The sequence below is a fragment of the Artemia sp. Qi Xiang Cuo genome, chromosome 6 (genome assembly GCF_049724085.1).
Source record: "Artemia sp. Qi Xiang Cuo chromosome 6, ASM4972408v1, whole genome shotgun sequence".
Classification (NCBI taxonomy): domain Eukaryota; kingdom Metazoa; phylum Arthropoda; class Branchiopoda; order Anostraca; family Artemiidae; genus Artemia; species Artemia sp. Qi Xiang Cuo.
Window position 1 is genome coordinate 44,991,257 of NC_142799.1, and position 17,892 is coordinate 45,009,148.

Here is a 17,892-nt window from a genome sequence, read left to right on the forward strand (position 1 = left end):
TCGCTCTTTTCAAAGTCAATGCTACTGTGTTAACAATAGTTAGGGCTTTGAACTTGATCAATCAGCTCTCGAACGCTCACAACATCAAAACAAAAGATCGTTTTTTAACTTTGGATTTTCACAATTGTGTAAAACTAAGTGAAATAGCTGGTCAGAGCCTTTTCTGTTGAAATATGCTTTCGGCCTTGAAACAGACCGTAGTAATTCGAGGCCTTGGTTAAAAAAGACCAAACACTTAATTTTATCTTTGAGGCTTTTTGGCTGCATTCAAGTTAATTTGAACGTAGCCTACGCAGTGTACTTGAAAAAACAAATAATAACAAGGCTTTAAAAGAGATATGAGTAAAAAGATGGAAGAACTAATAAAGAAAAGATACCTGAGCATAGAGGGAATAGCATTCCACACAATTTGGATACTTCTCCATTGCCTCTTTAAAGTGGTCCAAGGTTTCGTCTGCTTTGCGTGTGTCCCCCTTTACAAACGCGTAGTACTTATAGTCGGCATACAGCTTTTGAACGTAGGCAATAGGGTAGTTGCTACTCAAATCCACAGCCTTGGTGAAGTCACTCCTAGCTTCCTCCATCCTTTCAATCAGAAGATTTATCTAACAAAAGCATAAAATCATTAGTAGCCTGAAAAGGAAAGAATTGCTCTAATTTGATGCAGACAGCCAGTATGCTATCTTCTTCTTCTTTTATCCTTTCTTCTTCTTTTTTGGCTTCTTCTTGTTAGTTTTTTTAGCATTATTAATGCAAAATACAATCCATAAGTTCACTTTAATCATTTTTGAAAGAAATGAAAATGCTTTATACTGTTTTTGCTTATTACAAAATAATGGTCATAAGATGATTTTTTTGCATAGAACCTGCGTATTTTTATTGATTCCACTTGGTATCATTTGATTTGAGTTCTACAGTATTTGCATCATTAAGAGTTTTCAGCAGTTCTGTAGCTATATTCTTCTAATTTTTTTATGTTATTTTCTGGTATGCTTTAGTAGATTTTGTTTTCTCGTTGATAAAGGTTTCCAAATGTGAAACCAATTTATTTAATTCACTGTCTTCATTAAAAATTTTGCCGCGTTGTCACATATCTCTATACTTTCATTTTATTTTATTAATGGGAACTCTAATATTTTTCAATTTGCTTTATATTTTAACAAACCAGTATTTTGAGTTTCCACACGCTGTTTCGAATTTTTATTATATCTAAGGGTTCTGAATGTTAAGCCACGTTATATATGTCTGCGGACCTCGATCAACAAATTTTATGTTTTTGTGCATTAATACCTGTTTACAACATAAGCAACTACAAGGAAACGTTTTATGTCAAAGTATTGCAAACATGCCAATTTGGAAAAATACCCCCACGAAACATCCACACATTCATTTAGTAAATTAAGGTAGGTAAGAAATGAGGTTAGTAGCTAGTTAAGAATTAAATCAGGAGTTAAGAAGGGTTACGTTCTATCCCAGTTTATATGGATTATTTTGATGGAATTTGTCCTAAGGAGCACAACAGAAGCTACATGAAAACACGGAATCAAATGGGGAAGTTAAACTACTAGAATTAGATTATGCTGATGATTTTAGCATCCTCGATGTAAATGACAAACATCAAAAACAAGAAGAGCAATAGGGAATTCTTTTCGTAAGATAGTGGAATTCTAATTTGAATGACTATTTCGGCCCTATGTCCAAGGGCCATCCTCACCAAAACATAAATATATAAACAAAGAATGACTTACAGCAACATACGACCAATAAAACTAAAATGAAAATTTTTCAAAACGGTCCCAGCATCCTTACCTCAGCAAAGTTCAACCAGGATTAATAAAAAAGTGAGGTGAAACCAGGGTAATTCATTGAAATGAAAGAAGAATAATTAAAAACACGTTTTTATTGCTAGTCTTGCCTTTTTGGCAGCTAACCTCAAAGGTCTTTTTGTATCTGGTTCTGTTTTAATGTCTACTGGTTTTAAAAAATATTTTGTAAGATCGTTTTTAATTAAATTTGTGTATAAAGCATTTAGTGAATACTCCCCCAAATCACTATTTAAAGAAATATTATTATTAATCTTAAGTGTGATTTCAATTAGTTCTCGAACTAACTGATGCCTAGATTAGTTTTATGCTTTATTATTAGCTTTATGCCTGGATCATTGCTAATAAGGGCGGATTCTTCAAAAAGTATTTTGTGGCTAAGATTTTCAAAAACGTAGCTGCATAAAGCAGAATCAAAAGAAACATTAGCAATATTAGAATTTAGAGCTTTAGTGATATCATCTTTATGTTGTTGTAGTCGTTTCTCTAAATTCTGGTGAGTTCTACCTACATAGTATTTGCCACAGTCGCATGGGATTTGGTAGACCCCTCTTTGGTGAGTAACTGGGGTTTTTTCTTTACCGGAATTCAGGAAATTTATGATTTTGAAATTATTGGTAAATACTACACATAGATTATTTTGTCAATGGAGGGTGCAAAGAAGTAAGCTTTGAATAGGTTGGGACGTGGGAGGAGCGTGCGTAGCTATGTTGGCATCAGGTGGCTTAGTGTTGGTATTGACCTCAGGCATGAGTTATTAGTCGTAGAATTTAATATATTACCTGTCCTCTATGATGGTAAATATCGGCATTGTTTCCGTCGATACAGATAGCCAAATCAAAATCCTTTAGACTGTCCAAAGAAGAATTCAGTGTCATCTGCAGCGAAGCTCGCTTTATGATTGCATTCACCTTAACCTTTAACAAAAACGAGCTTTATTAACAAAAACATACTAAAACCTCGCATTTCAATCGTGGAAAGTTACCGATCAAATATACTTTTGAGGATTTATTTCAGGGTATCTTAGATAGTTCCTTATTTCTTTGATCATTTCAATATGTGCCTAAAATTCTACAAGATTTTTCCTAGCCTGAGTTGATTCCTTAATCAGCTTTGAACTGGTCTCTTATTAAATAATGCATGAATTTCAAGCAAGAACCAGCATATAAATTCTTTTTGTAGGTGCGCTTTGGCTTTATCGAATACTTGTCTCTAGAACTTCTCATCCAATTACAAGATAAATCCTATTAAATTGGTCAATATGACTACAAAGACTTGTAATCTCATAGCAGAACTTTAACCCTTGCATTTTATAGGTTTGCATATTTACTAAAAACTCTCTTAGTATGGCCACACGAGAAGATGTTTTAGGAGACTGGGAAATTTCGTGCGCAGAAAAACTATCTCCCAGAAGGTTCTATTCAACCATTTTATGTTCTTTGCTTTAGGACCGTGATTGGGTTTAGCCTACTTGTCTTCTTTTTGCTAGGGTATCAGAAATCCCTAACGCCACAGCTGATACTGCAAATTTGAGCTGTAAGAGTGTCACGCTCCCATAGTCTCTTACAGCCCCCATGGCCACTCCAAAAGTGATTCAACGCTACACCTATGTTAAAACTGAACAAGCATATGCTTTGCCTAAGAAAATACCCAACATCATTTTTGTCTGTGTGAAGTTACTGAAGTAACTCGATGCAACTTCAATCCTACCAATTTCCTGTAGGTAGGAACACTTACAAGAATTGTTCTGCTACGGGGTTACAACAGAGACTAACCTGTCGTAGCCTATTTTTACACCTAAACCGTTTTACCGGCAAAATCTATGCAAATTTAGTCGAGCATAAAACTTTACGGAGCTATTTGCACTAGCCAACCTGAATCTTCAAACATTCTGGCTTCTTTCCCGAACGCTTTGCCAGTAAAAGTTACCACCCGAATGCCACTTAAATAATTTTATGAAAAATTTCAACTACTTCAAACACTATCAAAAAGATGACACTTGACTTACTTGACTTGAGCTCTTGCTCGGCAACGTCTCCAGTGTAGAGTGAAGATGAAAGGAAAAAGATGATAGATGATAGATAAATGATATACTCATTTGTGTTTGACTTCTTAGTGAACTAAGAATTCGTTCGTCAAAAAAACGTTCAATGCCAATTAAGGATTATAAAAAAAACGGCAAAATATACTTATTAGTTAACTAGTAAAGTAAATCGAACGACACTCTAGATGCTATACAAAAGCACCAAAGAGATCCGTATGAAATATATATATATATATATATATATATATATATATATATATAATGTTACTTAGTATCTTTAATGTGAAAAAAACGAAGAAGCTTCTTCTTCCTTTCAACTCTTATTCTGAGATATCCTTATAGAATATCCTATAGAATACTTACTATCCTTAATGAATCATAGAACCATTCGTTTATCAGCGTTGTTAACTTTTTGGAAACGATATTTGTTCGGAATTGACACTTTTTTCTGAAGTTTTCTAATAATTAGCTTTAGAATCGTTTCATTTGAATTTTTAAAGGAGAATAAAGATTAACAAAACAACTGGGACACCCGGACCACAAGTAAGACTGGGACAACCATCCCCCTTAGACCTTCTAAAGGCAATAATGTCATTTGCGCTTTACTCAAACAAAAATATTTAAAGTAGTTTACGTTTACTATAATAACAAAAAAATGTTCTTACTACCGCAAACTTCCTTTTTTTAATATATTTCAAGCAATCAGCCTAACTTTAATTGTCTGATATGTTGTAAATTACCCTCAATTTCTTCTTCCTTTGAAATTTATTATTTTCAAATGTACAGAACATCAATTATTAAATCATTTATTGACTAGAAAATTCAAAATATTGCTTCAAGAAACTAAACCGATTACTTCAAATTTGCTAAGTTTTTTTCTCCTTTTTTATCTCCATTTAGTCGATTTTATATGTCCAGTGAAATGCAAGTTTAATAGAAAAAAAAACAATTTTGGACATACTTCGGGCGTCGCGAATCAACAATTTTTTTTAATTGTTTGTCTTTGTTGAAGTCTTACTGATTAATACTCTTGACTTGTAAGTTTAAACCCATTGAGGTCTACCTGGCTCTGTTAAAATCCCTTATAAATTTGAAGCTGATCAAAGAAGAACCAAACTTTAGGCCCATTTTCGGGCGGTTCTGATCGATACAACCAAGATTAGCTGCATTTACTGGGGTTTTATCTGAATTTGAGCTTGGATTCCATGTGCATGAGCATGTTCATTCCATGTACAGTAGCTCTATTCAGTCAAGACTGTTGGAAAATATTCTGTATTCGACCAGAGTCCTAATCAAAAACAGCGTTTTGGCTCATTTTGGGTTGAATCAGAATTATTTTCCAAGTTTTTTACACATTGGGTCCCATTGACATCAAGCATTTACGGATAGAAGCTCATTTTTGCTCTTTTTTTTCTTTTTTATATTGGGGCCTTTGGGCCCAAGGATTCGTATATATAAGTTTCAACCTGACCTGAAAATTTATTTTAGGCCTATTTGTTAGCTCTATTTTCAGGAGGCTTATGCCTCTAACCTGAAAATTTGTTGTTGTTTTTTTTTTTACTTTAGTTACCTTTCCCATGGTCTTACAAACTGAAATTTTTTCTAATGGATCAGACAATTTTTTTTCGCTCCCTTTGACCAGGGACTAACGATTTAATTTTCAAAATATTGAAAAAAAAAGTTTTTGAGTCTATTTTCAGAGTGTTTGTATTGACAATCTAATTGTTTTGCAACTTAGACCGGGTTTGGCCTCGGTTCTTAGGTTGTAAATTTCGAAAACGCTAGAAAAAAGAGCCTTTAGGTCCTATTTCAGATTCCGTCTTCAGGCACTATTTTTTTTGTGCACTGGGGTCTCCTCGGACAGGGATGGCCCAGGGACTTATTTCAGGCAAATGAAAAAAAAAATCCGTTTTTCGATCTTTTTTCGGAGGACTTTGGTGAACCTTTTTTTTCTTTTCTTTTTTTTAGCATTGGGGTTCCCTTGAACTAAGAACTTGTGACAATGGAATTTTCCTCAAAATGAAGGATAAGAGAGAGAGTAGATTCGTAGGCAACTACTTATAACTTTTTTTTTGAGGGAGTGAAAATCACCCAAGCAGCAAAATAACAGTCAAATTAAATGAAAAACCCAGGATGCTTAACAACTATAAAATCACAATGTCCCCCAGGGGCCTAACCTCAGAAGCCTCCTCCTTGTATATGCACATCAAAGGGAGTCTATATAAAAAAAAGAGAGAGAGAAATCTCACGATGAGATTTCTCACGATATATATATATATATATATATATATATATATATATATATATATATATATATATATATATATATATATATATATATATATATATATATATATATATATATATATATATATATATATATATATTATATATATATATATATATATATATATATATATATATATATATATATATATATATATATATATATATATATATATATATATGTTCTTTCTCTCTTTGTTTTTGTCATCGCGTGTCAGTTGCGCTTTAGATCTTTCAGGAGTTTATATTATATCAGAGTAGCTTATTGCTCGTGGCCTCTTGCTTAAGCCGAGCAGAGATCAATTCTTTAGACACTAGGCACGTTTAGTCTTGCAGTTTCTGCAAGGCCGTACTCAGGATTTTTTTTTTTCGAGGGGTGTTTTAGTCAAGGATTTTTTTTCAGGGGGGGGGGGCAAAAAACTAAAAAAAAAAAAAAAAAAAAAGTTTGTTTACATCCATTTTTGTTATTTTTTACGAGTCAGACAAACATTTCGGGAGGGGCAGAAGGTTCAAAGCCCCTAACATCCCCCCCCCTCCTATGTACGGCCTTGAGTGTCTGCAACTTTTGAAAACTCTTTTATAGAAACTTTTGAGCATTCTCTTATAGACAAACCAGTTTTTCCCATGATGTCAATTGGGAGGATAGCTTGAGTACTATTTAACTATACTTTTTATGGTGAGCAGAAAAATAAGAGACTTAAGTTGTTTCACTAGATAGTTAAAAGATAATAATCCAAGATTTTCCTACTTCTTTTTATATTGGACAAACAATTCGGTGAAATTCGACAGCTAAAAACTTGTGGCCAAAAAAGCAAAAGCTAAAGATTAATGAAGCAAATGGTTAAAAGGACGGAAACTTTCTTCTTAGGACTTCTAAATTATGAACTTGCAATCTCTGGAAACGACCACTATCGAACGATCAATCTTGAAAAGGGTACAGGGTTACCTCCAAAGGAGATTAATTTATCGAAATCTTCTAATGCCCCAGCTAAATCAAGGGACAACATTCTAAATGTTCCACGCAGAAGACGGATTATTTCGTTTTCGTGAACTTCAAGCACCTCACTACAAGCAGGTATAACCTCATCATATTCTCTTTTGTGAAAGCAGAGTAAAGGTTTATCTTCGGGCCTGGAAATACGTGCATACATCTATAGACATTTTATACAATTCCATTTTAGAACCAAAAGGGGGAAGGGTTTACACCCCCCACCCTAACTTCGTGTTCATTATTAGGTTGAAGTTACACTATTTCTACCGTGATTTTAAAGAATGTCATACGAAAAAAAAAGACAAAAAATTGACCAATAAAAAGGTTTATAAATTCTATGTTCATTCCTGTAATAAAAAAAGAAGCCAAAAAAGCTCAAGATGAAACTAAAAGCAGGTTGAACTTTAACAAAGGTAAGGTCTTTGTTCATTTCTGCGCAGAGCCTCTTTTTTACGTAAATGTAAAAAGAATATGGGAAGCGGGTACTTATCACAATATAATTATAGTAAGTATGCTCACAATATGATAAGTATGCTAGTAGTCTCTTACCTAGTTTCAATTCCAGGTATTCGTACATCCTTAACTCCACAGCTTAACACATTTTCAAACTATTTTTTAAGCAAAAATTCAGAAAGAACATTCTCAGTAATATAGCTAAATATTAGAACGTATATCATAGTATCTGAATTTCAGCAATTATTCAGAAGATCATTGTCTACTTTTCAATGACATATTTTTTTCTTTTTAACTTTGTCTACAAAAATAGGAATATGTTTCAACTGTTAAGTTCTATTGTTTAACATTGCGTTTTAGCTAATTATACACTAAAAAGAGTCCATGAGTCTGACAAAAGACTGTAATGTATTTGAGAAGATTGTACTACAATTTTAAACATAATTTATAGTTCTAAATATTAAGTTGTTATTTACGTAGCACAATTTTCAGTTAGAGCTTTGCAACAATATGCCCAGTTTTTTTTTATGAAAAATAGTTTATTTGGTAACTAAAAACAGAGTTCAAGACATTTTGGCAAAATGGTTTATGACCCCGTTATGAAGAAAATGAATTAAAAAAATGCCCTGTATTGAATTATAGCAACGCCTCAGTGTTATCTTGAAAATTAAAAAAAGGGTTTTTTTTGGTGGTTTTATAGGTAATATTATTGTGTATTATCATGCTAAGAAACAAGGCACACTTCTGAAATTTGTATGGTTTTATAGAAGAGCAAAGGTAAGAATTATAAAGTTAGTAACAGTTTTTTCCTCCAAAATTTTAAATAAGAAAGATTCGGCAACTGAAATTACGCAGCCAAATGTATATTAAAATACAAATTTGACCTAGATGTATATAAACATACAAAACTTTTGTTCCAATCCTGTAGTTGATATTTCCCTCAAATATCCAATAAACGCAGGCATACCCCAGGGTAGTATATTGGGTTCTATGCTTGTTATTCTTTACATAAATTTCACGGGAGATAACCTAGGGAGCCCTCTGCATCACTTTACCGAGGACAACACAACAAATTTAGTCAAAACATGAGGACCTGATCAACAATAGCTATACTAATCGTTTTTAATTTTCAAGCAAGGATAATGATAAGGTGCTCGAACTTCTTCGAAGGCTTGGTAAGATCTCAGACTCAGGGTAACTTACAACCTTTCTTTATTTATAAACTTAAAAAATTCGATAAGTGAAGTCTAAAATAATTTTTTTGACGGGTAGCACTTCTCTGTATACTCTTTTTGTTTTTTTCCCTCAGACAATCGTACTGAATTAAAGGGTGTAAATAATTAGAAGACGGTTCATTTGAACGGACATTAAAAGTTCTACTATATTCTTGCGTCACTAAAGAGATCGCGCCACAACAAGTTGTCATTTTCTGCCACAAACAATAATCTTGGCCAAATAGGGAAAAAGCCAGTGAGTGACAATTCTGAAATATCAAATCAATTGATTATGTTACACTTTTTTTCAAATGTAACAGAAAAAGAAAAGAATTTGCTTAACAAGGGGCATTTGCAATAGCTCCAAAGACTTTTCAGTAAAGCTCAAGTCGCATTTTAGCCTTAAAAGTTAAGGACTGAGGTACGACAGTCCATTTATTAAGATAAATAACACTCGCTTTAAATCTAAGATCATCCGTTGCTTTTATCAATAAATTTATCTTTGTTTATTGTTTGCATCTTGTAACAAGCCGATTCAAGAAACGAGACAATTACAACTTAAAAAAAAATTTATAATTTGTTATACCTAAGAAAATTTGTTGCAATTGAATTGAATTTTTTTTTTGAAAACGTAAAACTGTTTGCAGTTTTTCGATTAATGGGGCTTCTCCTTTTTGAGCATCAAAGTGTACTTAATCACACACAATAACTAGCAAAACATAAGCTCCAAGCTTCAACCTATGTTGAGTTCCAAGCTCCAAGAAATCAGCCTACAGGGTTTGTCAGAAAAGTAATAGAATTGAGTCGATATAAAAACATTTATTGAGCCAATTGTTACAATTCTTTAAAAACTCAAAATAGGCTCCTTCTGCGCCAATGCAGCGCTGCTAGCGCGATTTCCAAGCCTTGAAGACGTCATGATATGCATTCTCCGGAATAGCCTTGAGAGCCGCGGTGCATGCTGCTTGGATTCCCTCTGTCGTCTCAACATGCTTGCCTTTCATCGGCCTTTTCAGGCGAGGAAACCAAAAAACAAGTCCGGGGGCCACACCTGCACTGTAGGGCGACTGCAGAAGCGTTGGGATACCGGCCTTGGTCAGATAGCTGTTCACGAGAGAGGCGGTGTGAGCTGGGGCGTTGTCGTGGTGCAACTTCCAGTCGGCTGCAATGTCTGGTTGGACCCAATTAACCCTTTGTTTGAATCTCTTCAGCACTCCCACATAAAAATTGGCGTTGACGGTTTGTCCAGCAGGAACAAATTCATGGTGGACGAAGCCTTCGATGTCAAGAAAGACAAAGAGCATCGTTTTCACTTTGGATTTGCTCATTCTTGCCTTTTTTGGGCGAGGAGACGCCGACGTGTGCCACTTGGAAGATTGCCTCTTTGTCTCGGGATCATACTCAAAGATCCAGGACTCGTCACCTGTGATTACGTTATTCAAAAATTGGGGGTCACACTCACACATGTTTAAATTTTCCTGGCACACTTCCACTCGCCGCAATTTCTGGTCGTCAGTGAGCAATTTTGGGACCATCTTCGCGCACACCTTGCGCATGTTCAAATACACCGTTACCATGTCATGAACAACAAATTGTCGATTTTTGTCGAAGTCAAAGGTTTTCCAGAATGGTCTTCATCGGCGACCTGTTCCCGGCGCTCCAAAAAGGCCTAGTGCCATCAAACGTCTCTGTCGTAGATTTACCGAATTTTGCACAGAATTTAATCGCGTACTTATACTCTAACGAACGTTGCATTTTCGGCTTGCACCACTCACAGAAACATGTCAAGCAAAAATGCCTGTCCTGACTCTCCAGGTGCTAGGAGACAACTGACCAGCCGCTCGTTCGTTAGCTGGGAACGCCCTCTACCAAATCTAGTCAGCGTGCGCACGCTCCGAAGTACAGTCACGACGGAAGAAAACCAGTCCTATTACTTTCCAGACAAACCATGTATGTTTGATTGATTGCTTTTTTACAGTAACGGTCCTTTAGCCTAACTTAAAACCCTGATCATTATTTTTTATGAGAAAAAAGGAAAAAAATCAACGCATTAACAAATTAAAAGTCTTATGTGACGGAAAATTGATTTGGAGTTCTTTTTATTAAGCTGTCCATTCATATTAAACGAAAGTATAAAATGACAGAGACACTGTGCTCATCTGAAGAATCAGTGGCATCAAGATGCCTTTCCATTAAATAATGCTACTCCAAAAAACTTTTATCCAATGCATTTCACCAAATGATCAGCACTACATCGCTAATTGCCAACAGGGCGTGGCCCTGTTTGATGAGAGGGCAATCTACGAATCGAAACGGCGCTGATGCCTATTATAAAACCATTACCTTCTTCCATCTCCTTTGTCAAGGGCTGAATTCACGGCTTCTTGAATGGGATCTTGACTAAAGGAAGCAAAAAATGACTTGATGTAATGTGGTGACGGCAGGTTAGGCGTCCGGTTCGCCATCTCCTCTTTGGCATTTTTTTGTCCTAATAACATTAAAAATTGGATAAATAAAGCATATCATACACACTTTTGAGAAGTGAAAATACTGAACAACTCTGAGATCACATCCCTGCATTTTTTTTTTTTTCCGGCGCAAAATAGATCACTCATAGCAGAAAGAAAGATTTGATAATCAGTAGGCAGCAAAAATAACGTTATTTTTTATTTACTCCACATGACAAATCATGATGGTGCTATTCACATTAGATGTCAGGATAGGTTCCGACTTACGACTAATGATGTTTCTTTTCTTGGGCCTCAACTTACTGATTACTCTTTAGTCTATTTTTTAATCTAAAACTGATGCGTTTTACCTGACTCCGTTAAAATATTTCGCATGAAGTCTGACCAAAAAGCACAAAACATCCGTTTTCATGCGTACACGTCGCTATTCAAACTCAGCACATGCTGAATTTCCAAAAGGTTTCAAAAAAATTATAGTATTTGCCCAATAGCATATACACCGCTTAGATAATAGGCTCGTATTGTCACTGTTTTCAATTTAAAAATTTTTTCAAACAAGACTGATTATTGCTTCCACCCCTGAAACTCAAAGTTGAGCATCTATTCAATAAAATAATAAAAAGAAAACCTAACAACGCATTGCAGCTATATTTATGCCCTTTCATGAGATATCAGCCAATGAGGCATTAGCCAATAGTTAATAAAAGTCATCGTTCTTTTACCCAAGAAATTTGGCCGGATCGATTGGAAAAATCGGCAGGTCTCTTAAGTACATCTGGATTGGGTTAGATTAGCCAGCCTGCTACACAATGTTGATACTGTATTTCGACAAATCTGAATTTCTAGATAAAATTGAGGACCACCTTCACTGACAAGATAATTCTACAACGTGATTTTTTTTTACGTAAATATATCTGATTACCAGATATGGGATTCATAATGATATGGGATTCATAGATATGGGATATACCAGATATGATTATATTACCAGATATGGGATTCATAAGACAGTCGCTTTCGTTCAAGCGACTAAATATTTATTTAGATAGGAAAAAAGAACTCATCAAAAATCCATAGCTTAGGTATAGATAGAAAAAGTGAGAAAAAAAATTGTCAATTGAATTCAATTACCTTCGCCATCACTAGTGATCTATCATTAGTTTCAAAAATATATTTTTATATTGTGATATTATTTCCTTCAGTGTTCCTAGTGTTTGTTTGGACTTTTTTTCTAAATTTCTAGTCATTCCAAGTGCGTGTTATGTTCAATACACAAAAAGTTTTACTTTATATAAATAGACATGAGAAATTTATAAAATTAACACTGTCAATAAAAATATTATGGATGGTTCGGACAAAAAAAAAACGAGTGAGAGTGCGCCTTCAATATGAATAAATTCCTTTTTTTTTAAGACATTATAGGCGACACTCTCGTATTGTCCTAATAAAGAGTCAAGTGACTTCAGTGTGTAGTTTTATCGACGATTTCACATGGATGCGATGTTCAGTAGAGAAACTTAGGAGGAGGCTCATTCCATTGGAATACAAATGTTCTAATGCTTTTTTGCAGGTCAAGTCATTTGAGAGCAACCCCCTCTCGTACCCATTTTTATGTACCTCCCAAAAGGTTCAAATAAATATACTCCATAGATATAATAGCCCCTTAGCCCCTGGGAAGAAAGCCATAAATTGTGCAAACTTTTTTTTAAGTTTTATTTGACAACATTTTATTTAGCAACTGTGCAGTTTATCTTCTTTCCTGAACTACAGAGTAGAGTAACATAATACTTATTTTGTTAGCTCAGAAAATGTCAATTTATAAGTTTTTAATAGTCACTTCCAGTTTAAATGCACCCACCCCCCCCCCTCTCCCCTATGTGTTCATATACCCTTAGGACATACACCCAAGTTTGAGGATTTTGCTTATTTTGTCAATTTGTATGGAAAAATTTTACAAAATTCGACACAATATAATCCTAAGACACAGAATAGTTAATTCCTCGGTATAGGCCAAAAAGCATTTTTATATCTAACATAATTTCTAAAGAATCTGAACTTTCCCCTGGAACAGTTTTCTTACTCAAGGAAGGCTTTCATAGCTATCGTTAGATTCTAATTCTTCAGATTTTTGTCCATTGCATTTTAGTATGTTGGCTTCAGAAAGGAGGAATGGGTATAGGTTGCAAATGTAGGCAATCGCTACTATGATTCTGAGAACATAGCAGAGTTCAATAAGATAGAAAAATATCCAGTCATCCAATGAGTCGGCTACAGAATAAGAAATCACCTTTGGAAATGTTCGTTCAACTTGCCATAGTTCTCAGCCAATCGGCTCATCATCCTATTCCAGTGATACAATCTACTTTTTACCCTCATATCATCTGCCTTTTCGCATTTTGGTTCAGATAAAAGTAACATACATGCAAAGGAGCAGAGTCAGTTTTCTGTTTAGGCGGAGGGGGAGCCTCTGGTTCTCTTCCTAGGCGCCTTCCAAACCCATGCCTAAATCGTATATCTATGAATTTGACAATACTGCACTATTTTTAATTTAGTATTGCTCTTGTCAAACGGCACCATCTTAGCACCAGAAAGAGCTAACAATGACCAAAGCATTTTGGGGGGGGGGATCTTTTCGGGTATGGGGAAATTCAGAAAATACAAAAAATGTACATTGCAAGTAAGATATCGAAAAATCCCAAGATTCGAAACCACTTTCCAAGCCCGGTGAAACCATGCTGGCTATACAGACAGCCTATCCACTTGTCTATATGTAGCGACAAGTTTGAGTGCATGATTTCCTTTCGGCTGGAATGATCTGCCAATCAAACAGTTCGTGGTAACGAATTGTAAGTAATAAGCGACTCAGCCCAATAGCAACAAAATTCTAAAAAACTGAATTTTGTTCACAATATATACATCAAAAGAATTGGGTTTTTATGCTGATTCCAAATACATAAAAAATCATTAAGGTTAAAGTTACCCATAAAAAGCTACAAACCTGGGAAATTTTGCCTGATTTTTAAAAAAGGGAGGAAACATTCCCCAAAAGTCAAGGAATCTTGTGGAAAACTGCACCATCAGATTCAGCGTACCATGGAATTATTACTGTAGAATTTTCAAGCTCCCATTTTTTTACCAGAAGAAGCACCATGGATGCGTTTATTTAAAAAAAAAAAAAAAAATTGAGGGGAACTAGCCCCCCTCACATCTTTGTTTTCCCCAGAATCGTCTGATCAAAGCCATTAGACATTTTGTTCAGTACAGTTGCAAAGTCCAATAACTATGTCTTTGGGGATGACAAGATCCCAAAAGCTCCCAGAGGAAGGGGCAAAAGTTATGAAATTTGTCCATTGTTTACATATAGTATCTGTTTTTGGAATGTATACCGACATTTTTCAGGGGGAGGGATTTTCACTGGCTACCCCATTTTATACGTGGAGATGATCCGGGAGAATTGTCCGGCGGGAATTCTTAGCGCAGATGGAATTTCCAGGTGAATTTTAACGTGGGGGGATTTCCAGCAGAAGAAATTCTCCATGGGGGAATTTTCACCACGAGAAATGCTCCATTGAGAAACTCTCCGCGAAAGAAATTATTCGCTGGGGAGCGAGGAATCCGGGAAAGATTTTCCTCGCAGGAGGGATTCCGCCATGACACAAGTAACGATCAGAAATCAAATAAACAAGTCTTTCTTCAAATGAAACTATGCTAAGGAGTATTTTTCAGGCGGACTCATAAGCAAGAAATTTTTTGGGGAAATTCGCAGCGAGGATGGAATTATCCGGGGGTAATTTCTCAAGGGAAGAATTTTACTTCAAGGGAACTTTCTACAGAATTTTTAGTGGGAGGGGGATTTTCCACGAAGGTGGAGACGGATTTCCGGGGATTATTTGAAAAAGATCAGAAATCAAATATAAAAAAAACAGATTTTTCTACTGAAAGAAAGGAGCAGCATTAAAACTTAAAACGACCAGAAATTATTCCATAAATTATTCCAAGGGGGCTGCCTCCTCTTCAATACCGTGCTCTTTACGCTAAAGTTCGACGTTTTGTCCCAATTCTTTGAGCGATACCTGAAACACAAAAGCCGTGAAATTAGAATCAGAGCCTTTTTTAAAAGTGCTTTAAAAACTTTTGTGTGAAGAGAGAGGTATTGAGGCGGAGGCAGCCCCCCTCATATACAGAATAATTTGTGTTCATTTTAAATTTTAATGTTGCTCATTATTTTCACAAGAAAAAAACTTGTTTGTTTTATTTTATTTAACAAAATAACGAATTGCTGCAGCAATCAGGCTGGACGCAACTTGCTTCGCTGCTTCAATCCATTTCAGCTCAGGTTTGCTTTGACGAAAAAGGACGTTCTGATGCTAAAAGTAGTCAATGTACTCTGATGCGAGTGCATTAAATGTACCAACACATACCAAACACTTTATTTATACTCAGTTGGTCCAAAAACCCGACACACTATGTTGTTTTGTTAATTTATTCTTGCTTTTGGTTGTTCTTTTTTTTTTTTGCACTTAAAATAAAAAATTTAACTGACCTCTGAAATTACACTAGCCTATTTTCCCAACAGTTGTTACCGAAGCTTCCAAACCAAATTTTCATAGAACTACCTATTGCTTTCTGCCAGCCAAACTGCTATAATTACTGAGCATTAACAAGACAGGGCTAGATGTTCTGTCAGTATTATCGTCTATTTTCATTAGTCCTATCGCTCTATCCATTTTATTCATGTTTTTACCTAATTTTGAAATCAAGCCGATAAAACTGCTGCATTTACCAACCGAGATCAGCAAATCGAGATTTCAGTGGTTGTTATGGCAGCATTTTATCCTTTTTTTCATTTTTCTTATTACCTTAATGAATTTATTCTTCTCCTACATTGAATCTAAATAATGAGCCGATAAACCGCGGTGCTTTGCACCAGGATTTTATTGACTAAATTTTTATTTGTCAAAATCACCAAAAATAATGCAAGGGATGGGCACACAAATGTGTTTGTTCTGATTGCCGAGTTAGTGCTTTCGTAGCAATATTGTTCCTTACCTAAGTTTTTCAAAACTCTATCAGCAATCCCGAGCGTACTTTGATTTTGAAAGCCCTCCAGAAGGCATGTTGTTGTCACATCTTCAAGGGCTTCTTCTAGCTTATATAAATGTTCATAAGCCTTACCTCTTCGCAAATAGGCTTTCACATATTTTTCATTTAGAGAAATTGCTTGAGAACAATCCTCAGCGACCTTTGGATAGTCTTTCTAAAAGTAAATCAATGTTTAGCAACAAATTAACAAAAAATTAAATTTTCAAATTAGTTTTTCTTAATTAAATTTACGAATTAAAAGAGCATAAATAATCAAAAACGTAAACCGACCGAAGATCTAATCACACTTTTGTAACTATTGTCTCGTAACTGGAAAACACTTTTAAGTAGAGGAAGACAGTTTCCCAATGAAATGAAGGCTTAAGACCGATTCAACTCCCAAATCAAATCTATCTCAGTGCTTAAGGAGACCTGTATACCAAAAAAGAAACAGCCAACATCAAACACGTATCCAGAATTTTCATACGGCAGGGGGGGGGGGGTATTTTCTCGAAGAGGTCACAAAAAAACTTTAAAAAACGCATCAAAATTAGTTTACATACATTTTTGTTATGTTTTCACGACTCGGACACATATTTCAGGAGGGGAGGGTGGTCAAAATTAAGCTTTAAAATTTATTCTTTTCAACGAGGGGTTGGTGTTCTATTCTATGCTTAATCTCAGATTTATGGCCTTAACAGATACCACGTAATACATAAAAGAATTGAAATGTGAAATGAGGTAAACAACCACCACGCTATCAACTAACGAGAATTATGGAATTACTGGTGGAATCAATCAGGTTAGATTACCAGACTTAAGAAGCAGACATGCTCCTGTGTCAATTGCTTACAAACATCTTAGTAAAAACTTTGTTGATGCCACGGAAGAAAAAGCGCAAGGAGATCACAAATACACCTTCTGTTGTATCAGAATCATATACTAACAAAACAACATAGTCATGGCTAAATTTAGACTAAATGCCTTTGTTTTTACAAGTAAAATAAACAAACATACTGATTATTATTGGTTAATAAAACTAAAAATTAACTTCACAAAAGAATTTATATGAAGGCTTGTCCTACGTTTTGATGACATATGTCGAAAGGTTTTGGTTTGCAATCAGATATTACAAAAGGCAAAGTCAATCGCGAATTTCCCTAACAACTTCTTTTCCTCTGCACCTCTGCTGTGATCTTTTTCAAATTAATACGCTTTTATATTTAAACAAAGGTCCCAAGCAGCTTTAGGTAAGGACCAAAAACCACACAGAACTTTTAGATACATCCAGATTATCAGTGATAATTGTATCTTCATCATCATTAAAGACAAACAGTAAGAGGTCCTACATAAGTTTTACGACGGCACATTTTCAACAGAGTTTAATAGAAAGCACTACATTCATTGAAGCTAACATAAAGAAAAAATTACATTATAAGAAAAGTAAATGAAAATACATTTATAAAATATAAATAAATACGGGCTTCATTAAATATCAAGTCGGTTTACGAATCCCTTTTATAACGTAAAC

General features: G+C 35.0%; 1 protein-coding gene across 1 annotated transcript in view; it reads right to left on the minus strand.

The window, feature by feature from the left end:
• LOC148951269 (mitochondrial import receptor subunit TOM70-like) overlaps window positions 1-17,892 on the minus strand; it is a 70,041-nt gene that overhangs the window by 13,892 nt on the left and 38,257 nt on the right. Inside the window, exons 4-8 of the mRNA XM_089090763.1 lie at window positions 16,329-16,536; window positions 11,155-11,299; window positions 7,092-7,284; window positions 2,606-2,743; window positions 374-605 (exon numbers count right to left, since the gene is read on the minus strand). Of these exons, the coding sequence (XP_088946889.1) occupies window positions 374-605; window positions 2,606-2,743; window positions 7,092-7,284; window positions 11,155-11,299; window positions 16,329-16,536 (916 nt within the window). The remainder of the gene's footprint in view (window positions 1-373; window positions 606-2,605; window positions 2,744-7,091; window positions 7,285-11,154; window positions 11,300-16,328; window positions 16,537-17,892) is intronic.